General features: G+C 37.4%; 1 protein-coding gene across 1 annotated transcript in view; it reads right to left on the reverse strand.

The window, feature by feature from the left end:
* Positions 1–21,583, reverse strand: part of LOC118022884 (zinc finger protein 585A-like) — a 59,209-nt gene that overhangs the window by 19,216 nt on the left and 18,410 nt on the right. The window contains 1 exon segment of the mRNA XM_035023855.1: positions 15,776–16,936. Coding sequence (XP_034879746.1) covers positions 15,776–16,936 — 1,161 coding nt within the window.

The following is a 21,583-nucleotide window of genomic DNA, read 5'->3' on the forward strand; positions in this document are numbered from 1 at the left end:
ATTAGCGGCGAAAAAAACCTTTCGAGGACCACTTCCGCTTCCGGTCTGGCCTCTAGCACCTCCTCTAATGAACTGTTGCTAGTGCGCATGCTCTGAGTTACCTTGGAAGCCGCATATGCCAACAGTTAACATGGTGCGGTTCTCGTAAGAGACGCGGTCGGACCGAGAACATGGCCTCGCCCAATGGTGCTTCTGCGCGCGAGCCGCCATCTTTGGGGCGTGTCCATTCCGCACAGCGGAGGGAGAGGCTTCCCGCCGGTTTTCACAGAGCGAGGCCGGGATTGCCACATAGAATGCGGGGGTGAGGCCCTGGTCGAGGTAGGCTTCTGTGAGGGAGAAGGTATTGGCGATGGGGCCTGGTACTCTGTGTCATATTTAGAAAAGCTAGTTTGCCTCTAGGGATACGGCGCTTGGCTGAGAGCCATTATCTGCTGGGAGAAACCACCAGGAATGAGGGGAGCTAGGGAGGAAAAATCACCAAGGGAGAAGGACAGACGTTTTATATGTTACGGCTGAATCCTGGGAGGAGTCATCAAGGGATGAGGGGAGAAGTTAGGACAGTACAGTCTACTTTTTGGAGAAACCGCTTAGGGAGAATGTGGAGAGGTCAGAATGGGAGCCCCATCCTGGATGAACCCACCCGGCAAGATAGATGTCAGAATGGGCTGCAGGCAGGGTCGTTTAGCCTTTTATGGGAGGAACCACCTGGGGAAATAGGGTACAGGTCGTGGTGGTCCAGACCTCTCCTGAAGGATACTACCATGGCAAGATGGCACCTTCTGAAGGGCTGGTGGAGGGAAATGGGAGCCTTGAATGCCCATCAATCTCCATTAGTAGGCAACAGTGGTTTTTAATGTGGCCAACGTGTGACAAAAAGCACTTCAGGAAAACTGCTATTTCTGTTTTAATTTACAAATTTATTTTGCAAATTAAAATCTAAGTAATAACAACGTCCTTGGGATGTAAATGAAGCCTGAAGTCTGGGGGTGGGGCGTGTGAAGACACAATTCCTTTCCTCTGGTGAACTCCTAAACATTCTTCAAAACCCCGCTAAATATTGCCTCTGCCAGGAAGTTCTTCTACCTGACGGTGGTAGGAGGTTCTATGACTTACTGAAAGTCTGTGTCAATCCCAGAAGTGGGGAAAGTGTTTTGAGGGAACTAGACCTAGGCTCTGGTGTGGGCCTGCTAGGTACCTTCAGGCTAGTTATGTCTCTCTCTGGGATTCAGTTTAAAAATAGGGCCAGTTAGAGGGTTGGACTATGCTTACACCAGGTTCTCCTTCTCCCAAAGCCTGGTTGAAGGAAAAAAATCTGTGGAAATCTGTTAGTGAATACACATTTTTATCAGAGGTCTAAGAATAACTGTTAATTTTGTTGGTAGTGTGATTATGTTAGAAAGAAGACTTATCTTTTAGAGATTTTATAGAAATACTAATGAGCAAAATGTTAGCTTAAAAAACATCACTGAGGAGGGGTAGATGGATAAAACAAAAATAACAGAATGTTGGTAAATGTTGAAAGCAGGTGATAGATACATAAAGTTCATTAAAATGTTTTCTTCAGTATTTGTGTGAAAATTTCACAGTAAAAATTTAAAAAGAAAAGGAGTATAAAAATCATTTACAATGGAATAATATCAAGAAGAAAGCAGGTGTGTTGATAGTATTACATTATACAGATTTCAAAGCAAACAATATTAACAGAGATGTTCCAAATTTTAATAAGATGCAGCTACCAAGAGCATACAACACTAATAACATTTATCTAACAGTATAGCTCTGAAATATATATAGCAAAAACTGGTAAAATAGGGAAATTTTGAGGAACTCACAGTCACAGTAACAAACTAACATCTTTCAGAAACAGATCAAATAGAAGAAAGGTAGGTATAAAGATATATTGGGATAACATAAGTAATTTGCTTGATATATATCTACATTTTGTTTTATTTTTAACCAGAAAAAGAACATTTTTTCAAATATACATGGAACACTCATAAAAATTCTCTAAAAAGTAGGACATAAAAGACAGTATAAAGCCCCCAAACTGGTATCACATATGCCATACTCTCAGACTACATAATAATGAAAATAGAAACCAACAGACAATAAAATATATAAAATGTTCGAAATGCGTGTACATTAAAATACATACATCTGAATAATCCTGGGGTTAAGGACAACATAACACTGGCTATTGCAAACTATTTAGAATGAAGAGGAAAATGATAGATAGTACTTGCATATGAAAAATCTAAGGGATGGGCCAAAGTGATACCCAGAAGAAAATCTCACCTAAAATTAGGGAACTAGAAAGTGAAAACAAATTAATGAAGCTTTAATTCAATCACATTCTACTAAAGTCCTACTAAATACTCCCAAAGAAATTGGAAAGGAGGAATTAATGTGCTAAACAGATGTTAATAAAATAAGTAGGGAAAAAAATCCTAGTAGATATGATTAATAAAACCGTGAGCCGGTTATCTGTAAAAGGGTGCTGTCAATTTTTAAGAAAGATCAAAAAAATAGAGAAGATATATGCAAGCAACGTTAGAAAGAAAATGGGACATTCCTATAGAAAGAAAACTTGAAACTCAAGAGAATTCTATGGTTATTTTGAGTAATATGTTTGAAAGCCTTTCTAAGAAAACCTAGAGAAAGAAATAGCCACATGAAGGAAAACTGAATAGGCCAAAAGCCATAAAGGAAATGGAATTGGCACCATATGCAAAAACCAACCCAAAAGGATTAATGATTCAAATGCCAAAACATCTTTAATAAAACTGTTAGTAAAAAAAAAAAATCAAATATTTTTTAGACTTCATGGTTAAAGATTTCTTTTTTTTTTTTTTTTAAGATTTTATTTATTTGAGAGAGAGAGAGAGCACATGAGAGGGGGGAGGGTCAGAGGGAGAAGCAGGCTCCCCGCTGAGCAGGGAGCCCGATGCGGGACTCGATTCAGGGACTCCAGGATCATGACCTGAGCTGAAGGCAGTCGCTTAACCAACTGAGCCACCCAGGCGCCCCATGGTTAAAGATTTCTTAAACAGACACCAAAGAAATATAAAAGAGTGATAAGTTTGACTATATTAAAATTAGCACTTTTGTTCATCAAATGACAGTAAAAAAAAAAATGAAAAGTTATAAACTGGAACAGATAAACAGAGCAAGAGCCTACAGGAGACTGGTAGCAGGAACAACTCCAAATCATTAAGTAAAGCATAACAATACATATATGGCAAGAGATACGAAGAGGCATTTCATAGAAGAAGAAACTCATGTAGCCAATAACATGAATATTATATGAATAATGTGAATATTTAGGGAGAGAGTGTCCAGAAAGAAGGAACTGCAGATGCAAAGATTTCTAGGAATATCAAGGAACCCAGTGTAGTGGGAGTAAAGTGAGCCAGGAAAAAAATGATGAGGAGATGAGGTCAAAGAGGTGACGAGGGGGCCAGGTTGCAGACGTTGGAGACAATTCTAAAGACATCAGCTTTTACTGTGAGTAAGACCCATGGAGGGTTTTGAGAAGAGGAGTGACATCATCTGACTCATTTTTTTTTTTTTTTAAGATTTTATTTATTTATTTGAGAGAGAGAGAAAGCATGAGGTGGGGAGGGTCAGAGGGAGAAGCAGACTCCTCGCTGAGCAAGGAGCCCGATGCGGGACTCGATCCCGGGACTCCAGGATCATGACCTGAGCTGAAGGCAGTCGCTTAACCAACTGAGCCACCCAGGCGCCCTCATCTGACTCATTTTTTAACAGGATCCCTTTTGCTGCTTTTTGAGAATTGGTGGGAGGAAGGCAAGGGAAAAAGCGAGAAGATCATTTGGGAAGATTCTGCAATACCCACATAGCCTACAGCCACCTCTACGTCCACTGTGCACAGGTACCACAGCTTGTATCGCTAACAGTTATGGGATGTAGCAATTAGGACCATGGCCTCTAGTGCATCTCTTTTGACACTCATCAGAATCAATTCCATGTATGTCTTTATTCTCCACATCACTCTTCTCTGAGTTAAGGGTACCTTACTTTGAGGGGAGTTTCTAGGTAGGAACTTTGGGAGGTAGGTCTCATGATGTAGCAAACCCCCAGAATATAGGGTGGGAAAAATATGCCAGGAAGCCAGAAAGCATGGCAAATGCCCACTACAGTCCATCCCTTGTTGCCCAGCATCAGCGTGTACTCTCCTTCTCAACAAAACAAACAAACAAGCAAACAAACAAAAATGCTGCCTCAAATAATGCAACTGTAACTTGTACAAGTCAAACTATGCTGTCTCCAAAAGAGTGAGTCCAAGGTAACATTAGTGAATGCATCTAACTTCATAGTTAGAATTTCTAGGTGATGTTCATTCATTTTCTGGTTCTGTCACAATCCCTTCTTGATGTCCTATATCTTGTGAAATTGGTAAAGACATCTATGAACAGTATGCCCCTTATAAAATAACAGAGGCATGGGTGACAGGGAATAAAAAAATTTCTAATATATTATGAATCTATAGAAGACAAAGTAAGAAAGAAAATATAGGTAGCCAACAACCTTTTAAAAGCTCCACCTGGGGCACCTGGGTGGCTCAGTCTGTTGGACTACTGATTCTTGGTTTCGGCTCAGGTTGTGTTCTTGGGGTCCTGGGATCGAGCCCTCAGCTCGGGCTCTGCGGGAGTCTACTTGAGATTCTTTCTCCCTCTCTGCCTCTGCCCACCCCTCTCAAATAAATAAGTAAAATCTTTAAAAAAATAAAAATAAATAAAGCTTCACCTGGAAAAGCTGTTACCTGCCTTTTGAGTAGCAGGAATCTTATTTCCTTGTGCAAATCAGAATTAATCATTAAATACAGAATGCTTTTTATATCACTTTTCATATCATTCAGTGATTTGAGGAATACAAAAATGGCTATGTGACACTCTCAATTTCTAATTCAGTGGAATAAATTTGGTGGCATAGTTTCTCCCTGAACATTAAGACCTCCAAACCAGCAAAGCCCAGAAATTGTAATTTTTTAAATAGGAGGGAAAAAATATTTTGATAGGAGATCATTATGTGCAGTACTAATAGGTGCTATCCCAGTCTCCATTTTGGTACCCAGACCCTAAAAAACTACCATATATTGGTTCTGATGAGACCATGTACTAGATGTGAGGACAATACCCAGTTTTACAAGGTATGGTCTTCCAGATGGTACTCTCGTTTAGTTTTTAACAATTTTAGAACACTATAGAGTTCTAAAATGTCTGAGCTTTGTGGGTGATAAGGTATAGAATAAGACCAGCAAATCTCAAGAGCATCAGCCCACTGCTTTACAAAATATTTTGTTAAGTTTAACTACGGACTAAAAAATAATGTCTGTTTAATGCATGTCTTTTTTAAAAGGTAGAACTAACATTCTTCATCTGTGCTGTCCAATATAGTGACCACTAGCAATATGTGGCTATTGTAATTGTGCACTTAAGACATGGCTAGTCCAAACTGCGATGTCCTGTAAGTATAAAAAGCATATCTGATTTTGAGAACTTAAGAGAATATCTTATTAACAATCATATTAATTACATGTTGAAATGATAATATTTTGGACAGGTTATATTCAAGTATATTATTAAAATTTATTTCACCTGTTTCTTTTAACTTTTTAAATATTTCCACAAAAAACTTTAAAAATCACCCGTGGCTCACATTATATTTTCACTGGAGCACTTTTAGACACTGACAGTTTGGAGAGGGTGTTCAGAAGGTAGTTAAAGCACACTCAAGCACTTGACTTCTTTATTTGGGAGGAGGATAAATATACTGGATATCATTACGTGTTGTTAGAAATTTTCATGATTGGGGCGCCTGGGTGGGTCAATTGGTTGGGCGACTGCCTTCGGTTCAGGTCATGATCCTGGAGTCCCGGGATCGAGTCCCACGTCGGGCTCCCTGCTCAGCAGGGAGTCTGCCTCTCTCTCTGACCCTCCCCCCTCTCATGCTCTCTATCTCATTCTCTCTCTCAAATAAATGAATAAAATCTTTAAAAAAAAAATTTTTTTTCATGATTAATTTTGCAGCTCAGAAATATAACAGCAATCATTAAAATTCAGTGGGGGCAATACTGCTTCCTATGGGGGTTTTGGAAATTTATGGGATGTTTCTAGCTATATATATATATTTTAAAGATTTTATTTATTTATTTATTTATTTATTTATTTATTTATTTATGAGAGAGAGTGAATGTGAGTGAGTGGGGGGAGGGGCAAAGGGGGAGGGAGAGGAGAGAATCTCAAGCAGACTCTGCCCTGAGTGCAGAGCTCAGTTGGTTAAGTGACTGCCTTCTGCTCAGGTCGTGATCCTGGAGTCCTGGGATCAAGCCCTGCATCGGACTCCCTGCTCAGCGGGAAGCCTGCTTCTCCCTCTCCCACTCCCCCTGCTTGTGTTCCCTCTCTCACTGTGTCTTTCTCTGTCAAATAAATAAATAAAATCTTTAAAAATTAAAAAAATAATAAATAAATAAATAAAAGACAGATTATAGAATGGGTGACAAAACAAAATCTAGGTATATGGTGCTTATAAGAGATAAACCTTAAGAAAGGATAGAAAAAAAAAAGGACTGAAAATAAAGGAAAAATTGTCCCATGCAAACTCTAAGCAAAATAAAGTAAATATGGCAATGTTAATACCACTCAAAATAGTACATTAGACCAAGCACATTTATAGGGATGAAGAATGAATACTATATAATAATAAAAAAATACGCCATGAAGATTTAACAGTGAAGAACCTGTATGGTTCTAATAATGTATCTCAAAATATGTAAGTTACAACTTGAGGGAATTGTAAGGAAAAGTTAACAAATCTACAATCATAGACTTTTTTTTTAACATAACAGGTACCCAAATTGATACATTAGTAAGAAACAGTAAGAAAATAATAAAATTTGGGCGCCTGGGTGGCTCAGTTGGTTAAGCGACTGCCTTCGGCTCAGGTCACGATCCTGGAGTCCCAGGATCGAGTCCCGCATCGGGCTGCCTGCTCGGCAGGGAGCCTGCTTCTCCCTCTGATCCTCCCCCCTCTCATGTGCTCTCTGTCTCTCTCATTCTCTCTGTCTCAAATAAATAAATAAAATCTTTAAAAAAAAAAAAAAAAGAATAAAATTTAACAATACAACTATCTTGATTTATAAGCTATATTTTGAAAGCTTCTCTGCAAAAATACTTTTTTTATACTTTACAAGCACAAACAGAATATTTCCCTGAAATTGCCCATACTTCAAAGATCAAATATTCTACAGTCCACCTGCTGGACTACAAGGTAATTAAATTACAAGCCATAAATAAATAAATAAACAAACAAACAAACAAACAAACAAAATCAAAGCATATATTTGTAGACCCAAAACAATTATAGGGCGCCTGGGTGGCTCAGTTGGTTGGGCAGCTGCCTTCGGCTCAGGTCATGATCCTGGAGTCTGGGGATCGAGTCCCACATCGGGCTCCCTGCTCGGCGTGGAGTCTGCTTCTCCCTCTGACCCTCCCCCCCTCATGCTTTATCTCATTCTCTCTCTCTCAAATAAATGAATAAAATCTTTAAAAAAAAACAAAAAAAATACCCAATTATAATGGAAATCAGGAAACATTTAAAACTAAAAAATAAGGAACTTTATATCAAAATGGGGATCTAAAAATAATAGCTTTAAATGCATTAACTACAAGAAAATTTGAAAATAAAGCAGTTTTCTATTCAGTTTCAAAAAATGAACTCAAAGAAAGAAGAAATGAAATAAACATCAGACTTTAATGAAATAAGTAGCAAGCAAAAATACCAAAGATACATTTATAACAGTGAAAACTGGTTTTAGGGAGAAACAAAGTAAAAAAATTTTTTGAAGATTTTATTTATTTATCTGAGAAAGAGAGAGAGTGAGCATGAGTTGGGGAGGGGGAAAGGGAGAGGGAAAAGCAGGCTCCTGATGCAGGGCTCTATCCCAGGACCCTGAAATCATAACCTGAGCCGAAGGCAGACGCTTAACCCAGGTGCCCCTGAACAAAACTTTAATATAATTCATCAAGAAAAAGGAAAGGTATAAAAATTAGGACTATCAGAGATTTAACTTTAGATACAGTAGGCATTAAAAATCAGTAAATAGATTTAATGCTAACTACCTAGATTATCAACTTTCTTGAATTACCAAAATTTTCTTGAGAAGAAACAGAAAATCTCAATAGACCACTAGCCATTAAAGAAAAGTAGTAAAAGGGGTGCCTGGGTGGCTCAGTCAGTTAAGCATCTACCTTCCCATATTGGGCTCCCTGCTCAGCAGAGAGTCTGCTTCTCCCTCTCCCTCTGCCCCTCCCCCTGCTCCTTCTCTCTCTCAAATAAATAAATAAAATCTTAAAAAAATTATTAATAGTCTATGGGCGCCTGGGTGGCTCAGTTGGTTAAGCGACTGCCTTCGGCTCAGGTCATGATCCTGGAGTCCCGGGATCGAGTCCCGCATCGGGCTCCCTGCTCAGCAGGGAGTCTGCTTCTCCCTCTGACCTTCCTCCTTCTCATGCTCTCTGTCTCTCATTCTCTCTCTCTCAAATAAATAAATAAAATCTTAAAAAAAAAATTATTAATAGTCTAAGAACTCTCCAGCCAAAAGATACTTTGAACAAATGACTATAAGGATTTTTTTTAAGATTTTATTTTTTTAAGATTTTATTTATTTATTTGACAGAGAGAGCAAGAGAGCACAAGCAGGGGGAACAGCAGAGGGAGAGGGAGAAGCAGGCTTCCCACTGAGCAGGGAGCCCCACACGGGGCTCAATCCCAGGACCCTGGGATCATGACCCAAGCCAAAGGCAGACGCTTAACCATCTGAGCCACCCAGGCACCCCTAATATTTTATTTTTAAGTAATCTCTATACCCAACGTGGGGCTCAGACCCACAACCCAGAGAACAAGAGTAGCATGCTGCATGGACTGAGCCAGCCAGGGACCCCAATTATAGGTAAGTTTTTAACCTTCAAGGAAAAGATAATTTATATCTTACAAAAACTGTTTCAGTGACTAGAAAAAGAAGGCTACTAAATGTACTTTGAGATTACTATAGCCATAACAGCTAAACAAAGAAAATCCAAGGAACAAAGAATTATACACTGATCTCATTTTTTATCATATAAGCAAAAATCCTACACAAAATATTAAGAAATAAATTATAGCTGTGAGTTAAAAGAAGACAATATTATGACAAAGTGGTGTTTATTCCAGAAATGCAAAGATAAATTTAAAATTAGGAAAGATATCAGCTGAATAAGCTATACTATTAGATTAATGAAGACAAATCATATATCTCAGCAAAAGGAGAAAAAATGGTTGATAAAATTCAAGATTACTTCAAGATTAAAGTGGAGAAAGCCCCTCTTGGATAATTAGGAATAGGTGACAACTTTTTAATTTCATAAAAGCTACTTAATAAAACCCATTAGAAACATCTTTCTTAATAAGGAAACACTAGAAGGCACACCAGTAGACATAGGAAAAGCATTTGAAACTAATATTATACTGTATGTTAACTAACTGAAATTTAAGTAAAAACTTTTAAAAAAGCATTTGATAATATTAAACATAACTTCCTAATTTGAAAACAAAACAAAAAATTTAGCCAATCACGGGGTGCCTGGGTGGCTCAGTTGGTTAAGCATCTGACTCTTGATCTCAGCTCAGGTCTTGATCTCAGGGTTGTGCGTTTAGGCCCTCCATTGGGCTCCACACTGGGCATTGAGCCTACTTAAAAAAAAAGAAAAAATTTAGCCAACCTGATATAGAAGAGAACATTTTTAACCTGCTAAAACATTTCTTTCTTTTTTTTTTTTTGTACTATATACTTTAGGATGAAACACCAGAGGTATTCACATTAAGTCTGGACAAGACAAGGACGGCCCCCAAAACATTCAACTGAAGTCTCTAGTTAAGTGCTAGACTAGGCTAACCTTTAAGACCACCAAATTATTCCAGGTTAGGCAGAAACATAGAACACTCCCAGTTCATTTTATGAAAATAACTTAATTTTAGTCCTAAAGTATGATAAAAATAAGTTTTAAAATAGGAAAAAATCCACATTTATACAGCAATTTCACTTACATATAAAGATGCAAAAATTCTAAATATTATCACATGATGTATAGGTTATTAAAATATTCATATATGTAGAGGCAGAGAGTTATAATTTCACATTTTCTTTTCTTTTTTTTTTTTTTTTAGATTTTATTTATTTTTTAGAGAGAAACAGCATGAGAGGGGAGAGGGTCAGAGGGAGAAGCAGGCTCCCCGCTGAGCCGGGAGCCCGATGTGGGACTCGATCCCAGGACCCTGGGATCATGACCTGAGCCGAAGGCAGACGCTTAACCATCTGAGCCACCCAGGTGCCCTCACATTTTCTTAATATAGAACTCTACTCTAGTCCTTTCTTAGTTCTTTGTTATACTAGACATATATATACATTATATAGATGTGTGTTATATATATATATTATTATACACATACACGTTATTTTTGTTTCAGTCTCAGCTGAAGCTGGAGTTGAAGAATGTGAGCTTCTAAATAACAGTCAGTGTTGTGAGCAATGAGATTCTGAGCAATTCATAAACATTTTTTTGCAAAAGCTGGAGCCTAAGAATATTAAAATGTCGAATTGGAGATAAAACAAAACAAAACAAAGAACCCCAATTATCAGATTCTACTTGTGATTGTATTCTGCAAACCTTCTGGTACACTTTTCTAATTATATATTGTGATATCATGGGTAAACACTCTCTCGTACATGCCTGGTTTCCAACAGTTCAATGTTATCTCCTGAGCAAGAGAGCTGTCAGTCTCCACAGCTGTCTTCTGCAATGGAACTGACCGTAACCCAAGCTATAAATAGCTGGATTTTCCTAGATACGCAGAAAGGTTTCAGATTTATTACATCCTCAACTTTGCCCTTCAATCAAAATGCTGAAAGTTAACTCTACAAGAGTCTTTTTTTTTTTTTTTTAAGTTTTTATCCATTTGACAGAGACACAGCGAGAGAGGGAACACAAGCAGGGGGAGCAGGAGAGGGAGAAGCAGGCTTCCCGCTGAGCAGGGAGCCCGAAGCAGGGCTCGATCCCAGGATCCTTGGGATCATGACCTGAGCCGAAGGCAGATGCTCCACAACTGAGCCACCCAGGCGCCCCACTCTACAAGAGTCTTTGTCTTAAAACTTAACACATGGGATAGTTTTCTTTCATATTATAGCAAAATAGAATTTATGTTGTAATAAAGTATACTGTAATACCAGGAAATACTTCATTACTCAGTAAGTTAAAGGATAAAAATTATATGATTACATCCAAAAGGCATATGATAAAACTTAGTTGTCATTTCTAATAAAATTAATATAAAGATAGAAAGGCCAGCCTCTACTATGACCAAAGCTGTCTGCCAAACCCCACGGGTAATATGCTCCTCATTGAAATACTGAAGCCTCCGTTTATATCAGGAAAGAGATGAGGACATGTACACTTACTGAAATTATTTAACATGGTTTTAGAAATGTATGGGGCGCCTGGGTGGCTCAGTCGTTAAGCATCTGCCTTCGGCGAGGGTCAAGATCCCAGGGTCCTGGGATTAAGCCCCGCCATCAGGCTCCCAGCTCCGCGGGAGGCCTGCTTCTCCCTCTCCCACTCCCCCTGCCTATGTTCCTTCTCTCACTGTCTCTCTGTCAAAACATAAATAAAATCTTTAAAAAGAAAAAAAAAAGAAATGTAAACCAGTCAACAGGGCTAGAAAATAATTGATGTGAACACTGGAAAGGAAGAGTCAGAATTATTTCTATTTAAATCATATATTTGCACATCTGGATAAACCAATATACTCTAGGAAAACATTTGGTATGATGAATAAATATAAGACACAGATATAAAAATTAACACTATTTTCTATATTAGCTGTAACTAGTTAAAAATGAATAAAAAATATATATTTAGTCCCAAAGTCATGACACACAAGAATAAATCTGAACAAAGGGCACCTGGCTGGCTCAGTCAGTAGAGCACATGGATCTTTTTTTTTCAATCTTTTATTTTTTAATTTTTTTAAATTAATTTTTTTAAATTTTATTTTATTATGTTAGTCACCATGCAATACATCATTAGTTTTTGATGTAGTGTTCCACAATTCATTGTTTTCGTATAACACCCAGTGCTCCATGCAGTACGTGCCCTCCTTAGTACCCATCACTGGGCTAACCTATCCTGCTATCCCCTCCCCTCTAAAACCCTCTGTTTCTCAGAGTCCATAGTCTCATGGTTCATCTCTCCCTCCAATTTCCCCCCCTTCATTTTTCCCTTCCTTCTCCTAATGTCCTCCATGCTATTCCTTATGTTCCACAAATAAGTGAAACCATATGATAATTGACTTTCTCTGCTTGACTTATTTCACTTAGCATAATCTCCTCCAGTCCCATCCATGTTGATGTAAAAGTTGGGTATTCATCCTTTCTGATGGCTGAGTAATATTCCACTGTATATATGGACCACATCTTCTTTATCCATTCATCTGTTGAGCAGATACTCAATGACTAAGCCACCCAGGCGCCCCCAAAACAAAATCTTTAAAAAAAAGAATAAATCAGAACAAGAAAGCAATGAGATTCATATGTAATACTACAAAATTTTATTAAAGAGAATATAATAAGAAAAATCAGTGTGAAAGACAATGTTCCTTGATGGAAAGTTTTAATAGAATAAAAATTCAATTAATAGAAATAGTTGATATAATTCTAAGCAATAGAAGAACAAATACGTGAGAATAGGCAGAAAAAGAAAAAACTGTGGTTGGGGACTTGGCTTACCAGATTTAAAAATATTGTATATTCTAGGGGTGCCTGGGTGGCTCATTCGTTGAGCGCCTGCCTTCGGCTCGGGTCATGATCCCAGGGTCCTGGGATCCAGCCCCTCATCGGGCTCCCTGCTTGGCGGGAAGCCTGCTTCTCCCTCTCCCGCTCCCCCTGCTTGTTTTCCCTCTCTCGCTGTGTATCTCTCTGTCAAATAAATAAAGTCTTAAAAAAAATAAAAATATTGTATATTCTAGTTATTGTAATACTTCAAAATTTGGGCTTAGATTGTGCAAGTAAACATACACTGCAACTCTTTAGACCATATAAATATACAGTAGATGAATCCAGAAGTTGGGGCTGGATCATGCCTTTTGAAAATTATTGTGTTTTCTTGAATTTGGGAATATACAGATCCTGGATATATCATTAATTGAAAGCAGGTTAGGGGCGCCTGGGTGGCTCAGATGGTTGGGTGTCTGCCTTCGGCTCAGGTCATGATTCCAGGGTCCTGGGATCGAGTCCCGCATCGGGCTCCCTGCTCCGTGGGAAGCCTGCTTCTCCCTCTGCCTCTCTCTCTCTCTCTCTCTCTATCTCTCATGAATAAATAAATAAAATCTTTAAAAAAAAAAAAAAGAAAGCAGGTTAGGTCTTGCACAATTTGAGTAAATTATCTTATATGGTAGTAATACTCTAATACAGTGTTAGGATTGATTTCTTAATTATTAGGATTTTTATATCTCTGTTTATAAATAAAGATGTAAAACTCCTTTACATTGGCTTTTAATGTTAATTATGTACTCTGTATTAGCTTGCTAGGGCTGCCATAACAAATACCACACACTGGGTAACTTAAACAACAGAAATTTATTTGATCATAGTTATGGGAGGCTAGAAGTCCAAGATCAAGGTTTGGTTTCTTCCGAGACTAGGTCTTCACGTGGTCTTTTCGTTTGTGCATGTGTAGTCCTGGTGTCTCTTTGTGTGTCCAAATTTCCTCTTATAAGGACACTGGTCAGATTGGATTAGGTTCCATGCTAAGGGACTCATTGTAACTTAATCATCTCTTTAATAGCCCTCTCTCCAAACACATTTTGAGGTATTGGGGGTTAGGGCCTCAACATGAATTTTGGGGGGACATAATTCAAACCATAACATACTCTTTGTCCCATTTAAGTATCAAAGTTTTAGTGACCTCTTATGTAAGTTGGTAAGTATTCTATTTTTACCCCCCAGGCTCTTTATATAATATATAAATTATCTATTACTTGAAGGATTGGCACACTGTATTCTTTTTTTTTTTTTTTTAAAGATTTATTCATTCATTTGAGAGAGAGAGAGTACATGTAAATGGGGGGCAGGGCAGAGGGGGATGGAGAGGGACAAGAAGACTCCACGCTGAGTACAGACTCCACGCTGAATAGGAACCTGACTCAGGGCTAGAGGTGGGCCCAACCCCAGGACCCCGAGATCACAACCTGAGCTGAAACCCAGAGTTGGTCTCCTGACCTACTGCACCACGCAGCACCCCAGCATGCCGTGTTCTTAAAAACACCTGGTCCTTCGAGAACTTTTAAGGGGCTATATCTTTAAATATTTTAACATTTTTTTCCTGTTGGTTATGTTTTATTCAGCTTTTCTACTTCTTCCTGAATAAAATTAGGTTATTTCTTAGATAATGATTAATTTCATGTAGATCAGTAATTGCCAACTGGGGGCAATCTTACACTGTCCTCCACCCCAGACGTTTAAATGTCTGGAAACATTCTTGTTCATCACAATTAGAGGGAAGGGGATTAATACTGACATCTAGTGAGCAGAGGACAGGGATGCTACTATGAACACCCTACACTACACAGGATAACCTCTCACAACAAAGAGTTATCTGATCCAATGTAGGAAAGTTATCTGATCCAAAATGTCAACAGTGTGAAAATCCTGCTCTAGATGTTCAAACTTACTGGTATAAAGTAGTAGAATGTTTAAAAAGAATCTCAGTTTATATAGTTATATAAAATTCCTCATTCATAATGTCTTTAGTTTTTAATTTTTTTCTGGACCACACCCATATTCTGACCTCTAGAAAGAATACTTCTGGATTATGGACTAAATCTAGACTAGTGTTGACTCGATTTAATCTCTACATTTATTAATTCTTCTCTTGTTTTGGAAGTTATTTTATTTGCTTTCTACCTTCCTGTGTTTTACATGTAGTTTATTTTTCTGTTTATTAAATTATATGCATGTATCAAAGGATATACATTTTTCTATCAATACAGCTTTGGGTCACATTACACAGCATTTGATATGTAGTACTCTCAATATCACTCATTACTAAAGATTCTGTATTTTGAACTTTTAGTTTCTTCCTTAAATTACCGAGTTAATAGTGTATTTTGTTTTAGCTCAACTTTTTTACTTGATTTATCATTCTATTGCCTTTCTATCAAAGTGGGGTGGTTTTTTTTTTTTGATGTTCAGTAAAAGATAAGTGGTTACCAATGACTTCCCCATATTTTTCATATTAAAGAATGTTTTTTATAATGCCCTAAAGTAAAATCTTCGTAATGGTTTCCTACATTTGTTACATTCATTATAAAGACTGTGTTTATCAAAAATCCACTAATTACAATAAAGTATAAACTGAGTTTTTCCACATTATGTACATGAGTATAATTTCATGCTAATATAAATCATTGACATAAGTAAGAATTAAGATAAATAAAAATTTATTATATATTACATTCATGTGGCCTTTCTCCTGCATGAATTCTCTGATGCGAATTATAAAATAAAGCAAAAGACCTTCCTATACTTGCTACATTCACAGAGTTCTCATCTAGTAATTATCTGATGTCCCATAAGAGATTACTTAGAAGCAAAGGATTGTCTATATTCATTACAGTACTAGAGATTTTCTTTCTCTAATATGAATTTTCTCATGTCGAGTAAGACACGAACCACGGATAAAGGTCTTCCCACACTCCTTACATTCATAGGGTTTCTCACCAGTGTGAATTATCTGATTATGAATTAGTTGTGCTCCTTGACCAAAAGATTTGCCACATTCCTTACATTCATAAAGTTTTTCACCAGTATGAATTCATTAATGGTGTGAAAGTTCTCTGTTATGACTAAAGGACTGTCTACATTCCTTACACTCAAAGAGTTTTGCTCTGGAATGAATTTTTTGATGTCCGATAAGATTTGAATGATAACGGAAGGCTTTATTACAATTGTTACATTCATAGGGTCTTTCTCCAGTGTGAATTCTCTGATGTTGAATAAGGATTGAGTGGTGATGGAAGGCTTTCCCACATTCCCCACATTCATAGGGTCTTTTTCCACTGTGAACTCTCTGATGTCCCTTAAGAATTGAGCTGTTGCTAAAAGCCTTCCCACATTCTTTACATTCATAGTGTTTTTCTTTAGTATGTGTTTTTTCATGTCGAATGAGGGATGAGTGGTAACTGAAAGCTTTTCTACATTCTTTGCATTCATAGGGTTTCTCTCCAGTATGAATTATCTGGTGTAGAGTAAGGTGTGAGCCACGACTAAAAGCCTTTCCACATTCCTTACATTCATAGGGTCTTTCTCCAGTATGAATTCTCTGATGTCGAATGAGATTTGAGGGGTGGTGGAAAGCTTTCCCACACTCATTACATTCATAGAGTTTTTCTCCATTATGAATTCTCTGATGTCCAGTAAGTTTTGAGCAACTGCTAAAAGCCTTTCCACAATCCTTACATTCATAGCATTTTTCTTTGGTGTGATTTCTCCCATGGTGAATTAGCAGTGAGTGGTAATTGAAGACTTTCCCACATTCTCTGCATTCATAGGGTTTTTGCCCAGTATGATATATCTGATGTAGACTATAGGATATTTGTTGACTGAGACTTTGCATATTTTCATGGGTGATTGTCACAACTTTAAGATATTCTTCTTGATTTCTCTGTTCTGTCTGAAAATGATGATTATACTTCCAATCATCTTGAAAAATGGAACATCCAAAGTCATGGCTTGTAAGTCTTTCCATTTTCTTCCTTTGAGATAACTTCATTTCATAATTGTCATCCTTTGATGATAACTCCTTTGTTGCACATTGGGATTTCACATCTGAGAAGTGAGAAAGAAAACATGCATTTTTTCCAGTTCCTGGAAGAACAAAATTTCTGAAATAGGGATATTAGCACAATACCTATAAGAAATTGATGGCTTGGGGGCACCTGGGTGGCTAAGTTGGTTAAGCGACTGCCTTCGGCTCAGGTCATGATCCTGGAGTCCCGGGATGGAGTCCCGCATTGGGCTCCCTGCTCAGCTAGGAGCCTGCTTCTCCCTCTGACCCTCCCCCTCTCATGTACTCTCTCTCATTCTCGCTCTCTCAAATAAATAAATAAAATCTTTAAAAAAAAAAAAAAGAAATTGATGGCTTGGAAAGATCTCAAATATAACCATGGAAGGTGAATGTGGACAAAGAAGGTGATTAAAGAAGCAGGTTAACTGTTTCTAAAATGTTGCTTCAGATCAGAATTACTGGGAAGATTGTTAAAAATACAAATGGTAGAAGTATCACTTCAAAGCAGTTGAATCAAAATCTACAGGAACAGGCCTTGACTTTAAGAAAAATCTCTAATGATTCTGATGTAATCTGAAAGTGGAAAATCACTAAGGTTTTCCTTTGTACTTAGTATAACATTTGAATGACTTAACATTAACTCTAAGGTGATGTCATGAGCTGGCCCTAGCTAACATATTACTGAACCATGCTCTTCCCCAGTTCACTATGCTCTGTTCCAAAAGCAGATAAAAAACTTTTCTACATTAGCGTGATTTGCATTGCTGTTCTGGCAGGTACTGTCTTTGTATGGCTGGCCCCTTCTCATCCTTCTGCTCTCAGTGTAAATATAATTACAAATAACACTAAAAATCCCTCCTCTCAAACAGCATCAGACAACACCAAATCTTATTCTAGTCCAGGATGACTAACCATAATCTTCACAATTTTTCCCTCATTTATTTTTCTCATTTTCTACACTAGGCTATAAGATTCCTATTGGAAGGCACCATGTTTGTTTCACTATTATTTAATCAGCTTCTTAGCACAATATCTACCATATATATATATATATATATATAAAACAGGTATTCAATAAGTAACTATTGAATGGTGAGGGTTAAGGAAAAGGAATTAGAATGGGGATATAGGAAAATATCAGGAAGTTAACAGGGAAAACAATTAAGTTCCATAATCATTATTTTAAAAGAATCTTTATGATGTTCTATGCATTGTAGCAAAATTATATAACTTAAGTTTGATGTGATTATGAACATATAGATTTGCTGATGTGGGGAAACTAGAGGATACCCTCCAATGGGACAAAGGGTGTCTTGGTGGCTAGTGAGCCATAAATTCTGTAATAAAAAGAATGTTGGGTGTTAGTTGATGAAGCAAGACGATGGCAATTCAAAGTGGAAAATATCCTGGGGAAAGTTCAAAGGGCTCAATGAGTCTGCTATGAGCAGATGACAAGGAGGTAGTTTTTATATCTAGAGTTGAGACTGTGTAAAATACCGTTTATTTGCTTGGCATGTGAAGATGCTCACCAAGGATAAGAAACAAGTAGACTCACCGATGGCAATAGCCACTGACAGTCTGAAGTGAAAGCAACCTTCGGATAGCATGACAGAATAAAATGCAAAGTGGTGTAGAGGGAAGATCCAAGGAACTGTATCACAGAGACTGGATTTCAAGTCTCGGCTCTGCTAATTACAAGGATTGTGTCATTGGAAGAATTATTTACAATGTCTAAGTCCCACTTCCATATCTGTAAAATGATGGTAACACCTAACATAAGTTAATTGCTAAAATTAAGAGTAATTTAGGGTGAGATTGGGAAAACAATGGAAACTGTCTGAAGCTCGGTGATAGGTACATTATTATATTATTCTCTTTACTTTTGCAAATATTTGAAAATTTCTATAATAAAAAGAAGAGAATAATTTGGGTAAAGTCCCTAAAATGCTATTTTAATAAGTGTTAATTATAATAAAGAAAAAATATTTTCACAAAAATGATGAAATTGGATAAGGCAAACTATTTTGAAGACATCAAAGTAGTGCCAGGCTGAGAAGCATAGGCCAAAAGGTAAACATTATTCTAGCATCAGATCTTCTTCAACATTCAGAAAATCTTGCCTAGCTCTTTTTTTTTTTTTTAAGATTTTATTTATTTATTTGAGAGAGAGAATGAGAGAGAGAGAGAGCACATGAGAGGGGGGAGAGTCAGAGGGAGAAGCAGACTCCCTGCCGAGCAGGGAGCCCGATGTGGGACTCGATCCCGGGACTCCAGGATCATGACCTGAGCTGAAGGCAGTCGCTCAACCAACTGAGCCACCCAGGCGCCCCTTGCCTAGCTCTTAAATAGGTCTTTGATTTTTTTCTCTTCTCTTGATGTCCACCGCCGATAATCCCAAGCATAAATGATTTCTCATATAGGGAGAAAATATTTGCAAACCATGTATCTGATAAGGGTTTAATATCCGAAACATATAAGGAACTCATACAACTCAACAGCAAAAAAACAGTGTGACTAAGAAATGGGAAAAGGACCTGAATAGACATTTTTTCCAAAGAAGACATACAAATGGCTGAGTCCATGAAAATGTACTCAACATCACTAATCATTAGGGACATGCAAACCAAAACCACAATGAGATATCACCTCATGCCTGACAGAATGGCTATTATCAAAATGACAGGAGATAACAAGTGCTGGCCAGGATGTGGAGAAAAGGGAACCCTTGTACAATGTTGGTGGGAATGTAAATTATTACAGCCACTGCGGAAAACAGTATTGAGGTTCCTCAAATAATTAAAAATTGAACTGCTATATGATCCAATCGTCCTACTTCTGAGTATGTATCCAAAGGAAATGAAATCACTATCTCGAAGAGATATTTGTACCCCCATGTTCATTGTAGCATTAGTCACAATAGCCAAGACATGGAACAACTTATGTGTCCCGTGACACATGAATGGATAAAGAAAAGGTCGTGTTTATATTCAGCCATAAAAAAGAAGGAAATCCTGCCATTTGTGACAACATGGATGAACCTTAAGGGCATTATGCATAGTGAAATAAGTCATAAAGAGAAAGTGATCTCATTTATATGTGAAATCTAAAAAGCTGAACTCATACGAATAGAAAGTAGATTGGTGGATAGGGAATCTGGGTGGTTCAGTCAGTTAAGCGTCCACCTTCGGCTCAGGTCATGATCCCAGAGTCATGGGATGGAGTCCAGCATTGGGCTCCCTGCTCAGTGGGGAGACTGCTTCTCCCTCTTCCTCCACCCCTTCCCCCCACTCGTGTTCTCTCTCGCTCACTCTGCTCTCTCTCTCAAAAAAAAAAAAATCTTTAAAGAACATACAATTCAACACCAAAAATCCCCACAAACAATTCGATTAAAAAATGGACAGAGGACCTAAATAGACATTTTTCCAAAGAAGACATATAGATAGCCAATCAATCAATCAATGCAATATCTGTTTTTACAAAGAAGAATGCATGTATATATACCTTTTGTAATTAAAAATAATTTTTAAAAATCAGAGAAGGGTATAATTAAGAAGAGAGTAACGGAGATCATGTTCTTTTCTAACAGTTTTATTGAGATACAAATCACACTCCATACAATTCACTCATTTAGAGAACATAATTCAGTGATTTTTAGTAGATTTACACAGTTGTGCAACCATCACCACAGTCAAGTTTAGAACATTTTCATCATCTCAAAATCGAAAAGAAAGCTGTATCCTTCAGCAGTAACTTCCCATTGCCCCCAGTCTCACCAGCCCTAGGCAACAACTAATCTACGTTGTATCTCTACAGAGTTGCCTGTTCTGGACATTTTATATAAATGGAATCATACAATATATAGTCTTCTTTGTCTGGCTTCTTTCACTTAACATATATTTTCAAGGGTCATCTATATTGTGGTGTATAATAGTACTTCACTCCTTTCTAGTCACAAATAATATTACATTGTATGGCTATACCATATTTTATTTTTCTATTCATCAGCTAATGAACATTTGAGTTGTTTCTACTTTTTGGCTATTGTGAATAATGCTGCAATGAACAGTCATGTACAAGTTTTTCTGGGGACATTTGATTTTCTTGTGTAAATACCTAGGAGTATAATTGCTGGGTAAAATGGTAACTCTATGTTTAACCTTTTGAGAAACTGTCAAACAGAATAGCTGCCCCACCTTACATTCCCACCAGCAATGTATGAGGGTTCTAGCTTCTCCACATCCTTGCTAACAATTGCTATTATTTTTTTATTATAGCCATCTTAGCAGCTGTGAAGTGGTAAAGCTGTATTTTTAATAGCAAATTTTTAAAGATAATCTCCATATTTATCATTGGGATTTTGGTGAAGTACATGAAAAAATCCATATGACAGAATACTAAGTAACTAAAAATTGTGATCCAGATTACAAATAAGGAAAGTTATCCATGATACAGTGAAGTTTGCACGGTGCAATCCTGTGATTTTCTCTAGCTGATACAATTACAAGTTTGCATTTTCTTATATTTTACTAAATATTTATAAACCTTTTTTAAAGATTTATTTATTTATTTTGGGGGGGACAGGGAGGGAGAGAATCTCAAGCAGACTCTGTGCTGAGTGCAGAGCCCAACGTGGGGCTTGATCCCACGACCCTGAGATCATGACCTGAGCTGAAATCAAGAGTCCAACA

This window comes from Mirounga leonina, unplaced genomic scaffold (assembly GCF_011800145.1).
Source record: "Mirounga leonina isolate KUSES-001 unplaced genomic scaffold, KU_Mleo_1.0 Mir_177, whole genome shotgun sequence".
Lineage (NCBI taxonomy): Eukaryota > Metazoa > Chordata > Mammalia > Carnivora > Phocidae > Mirounga > Mirounga leonina.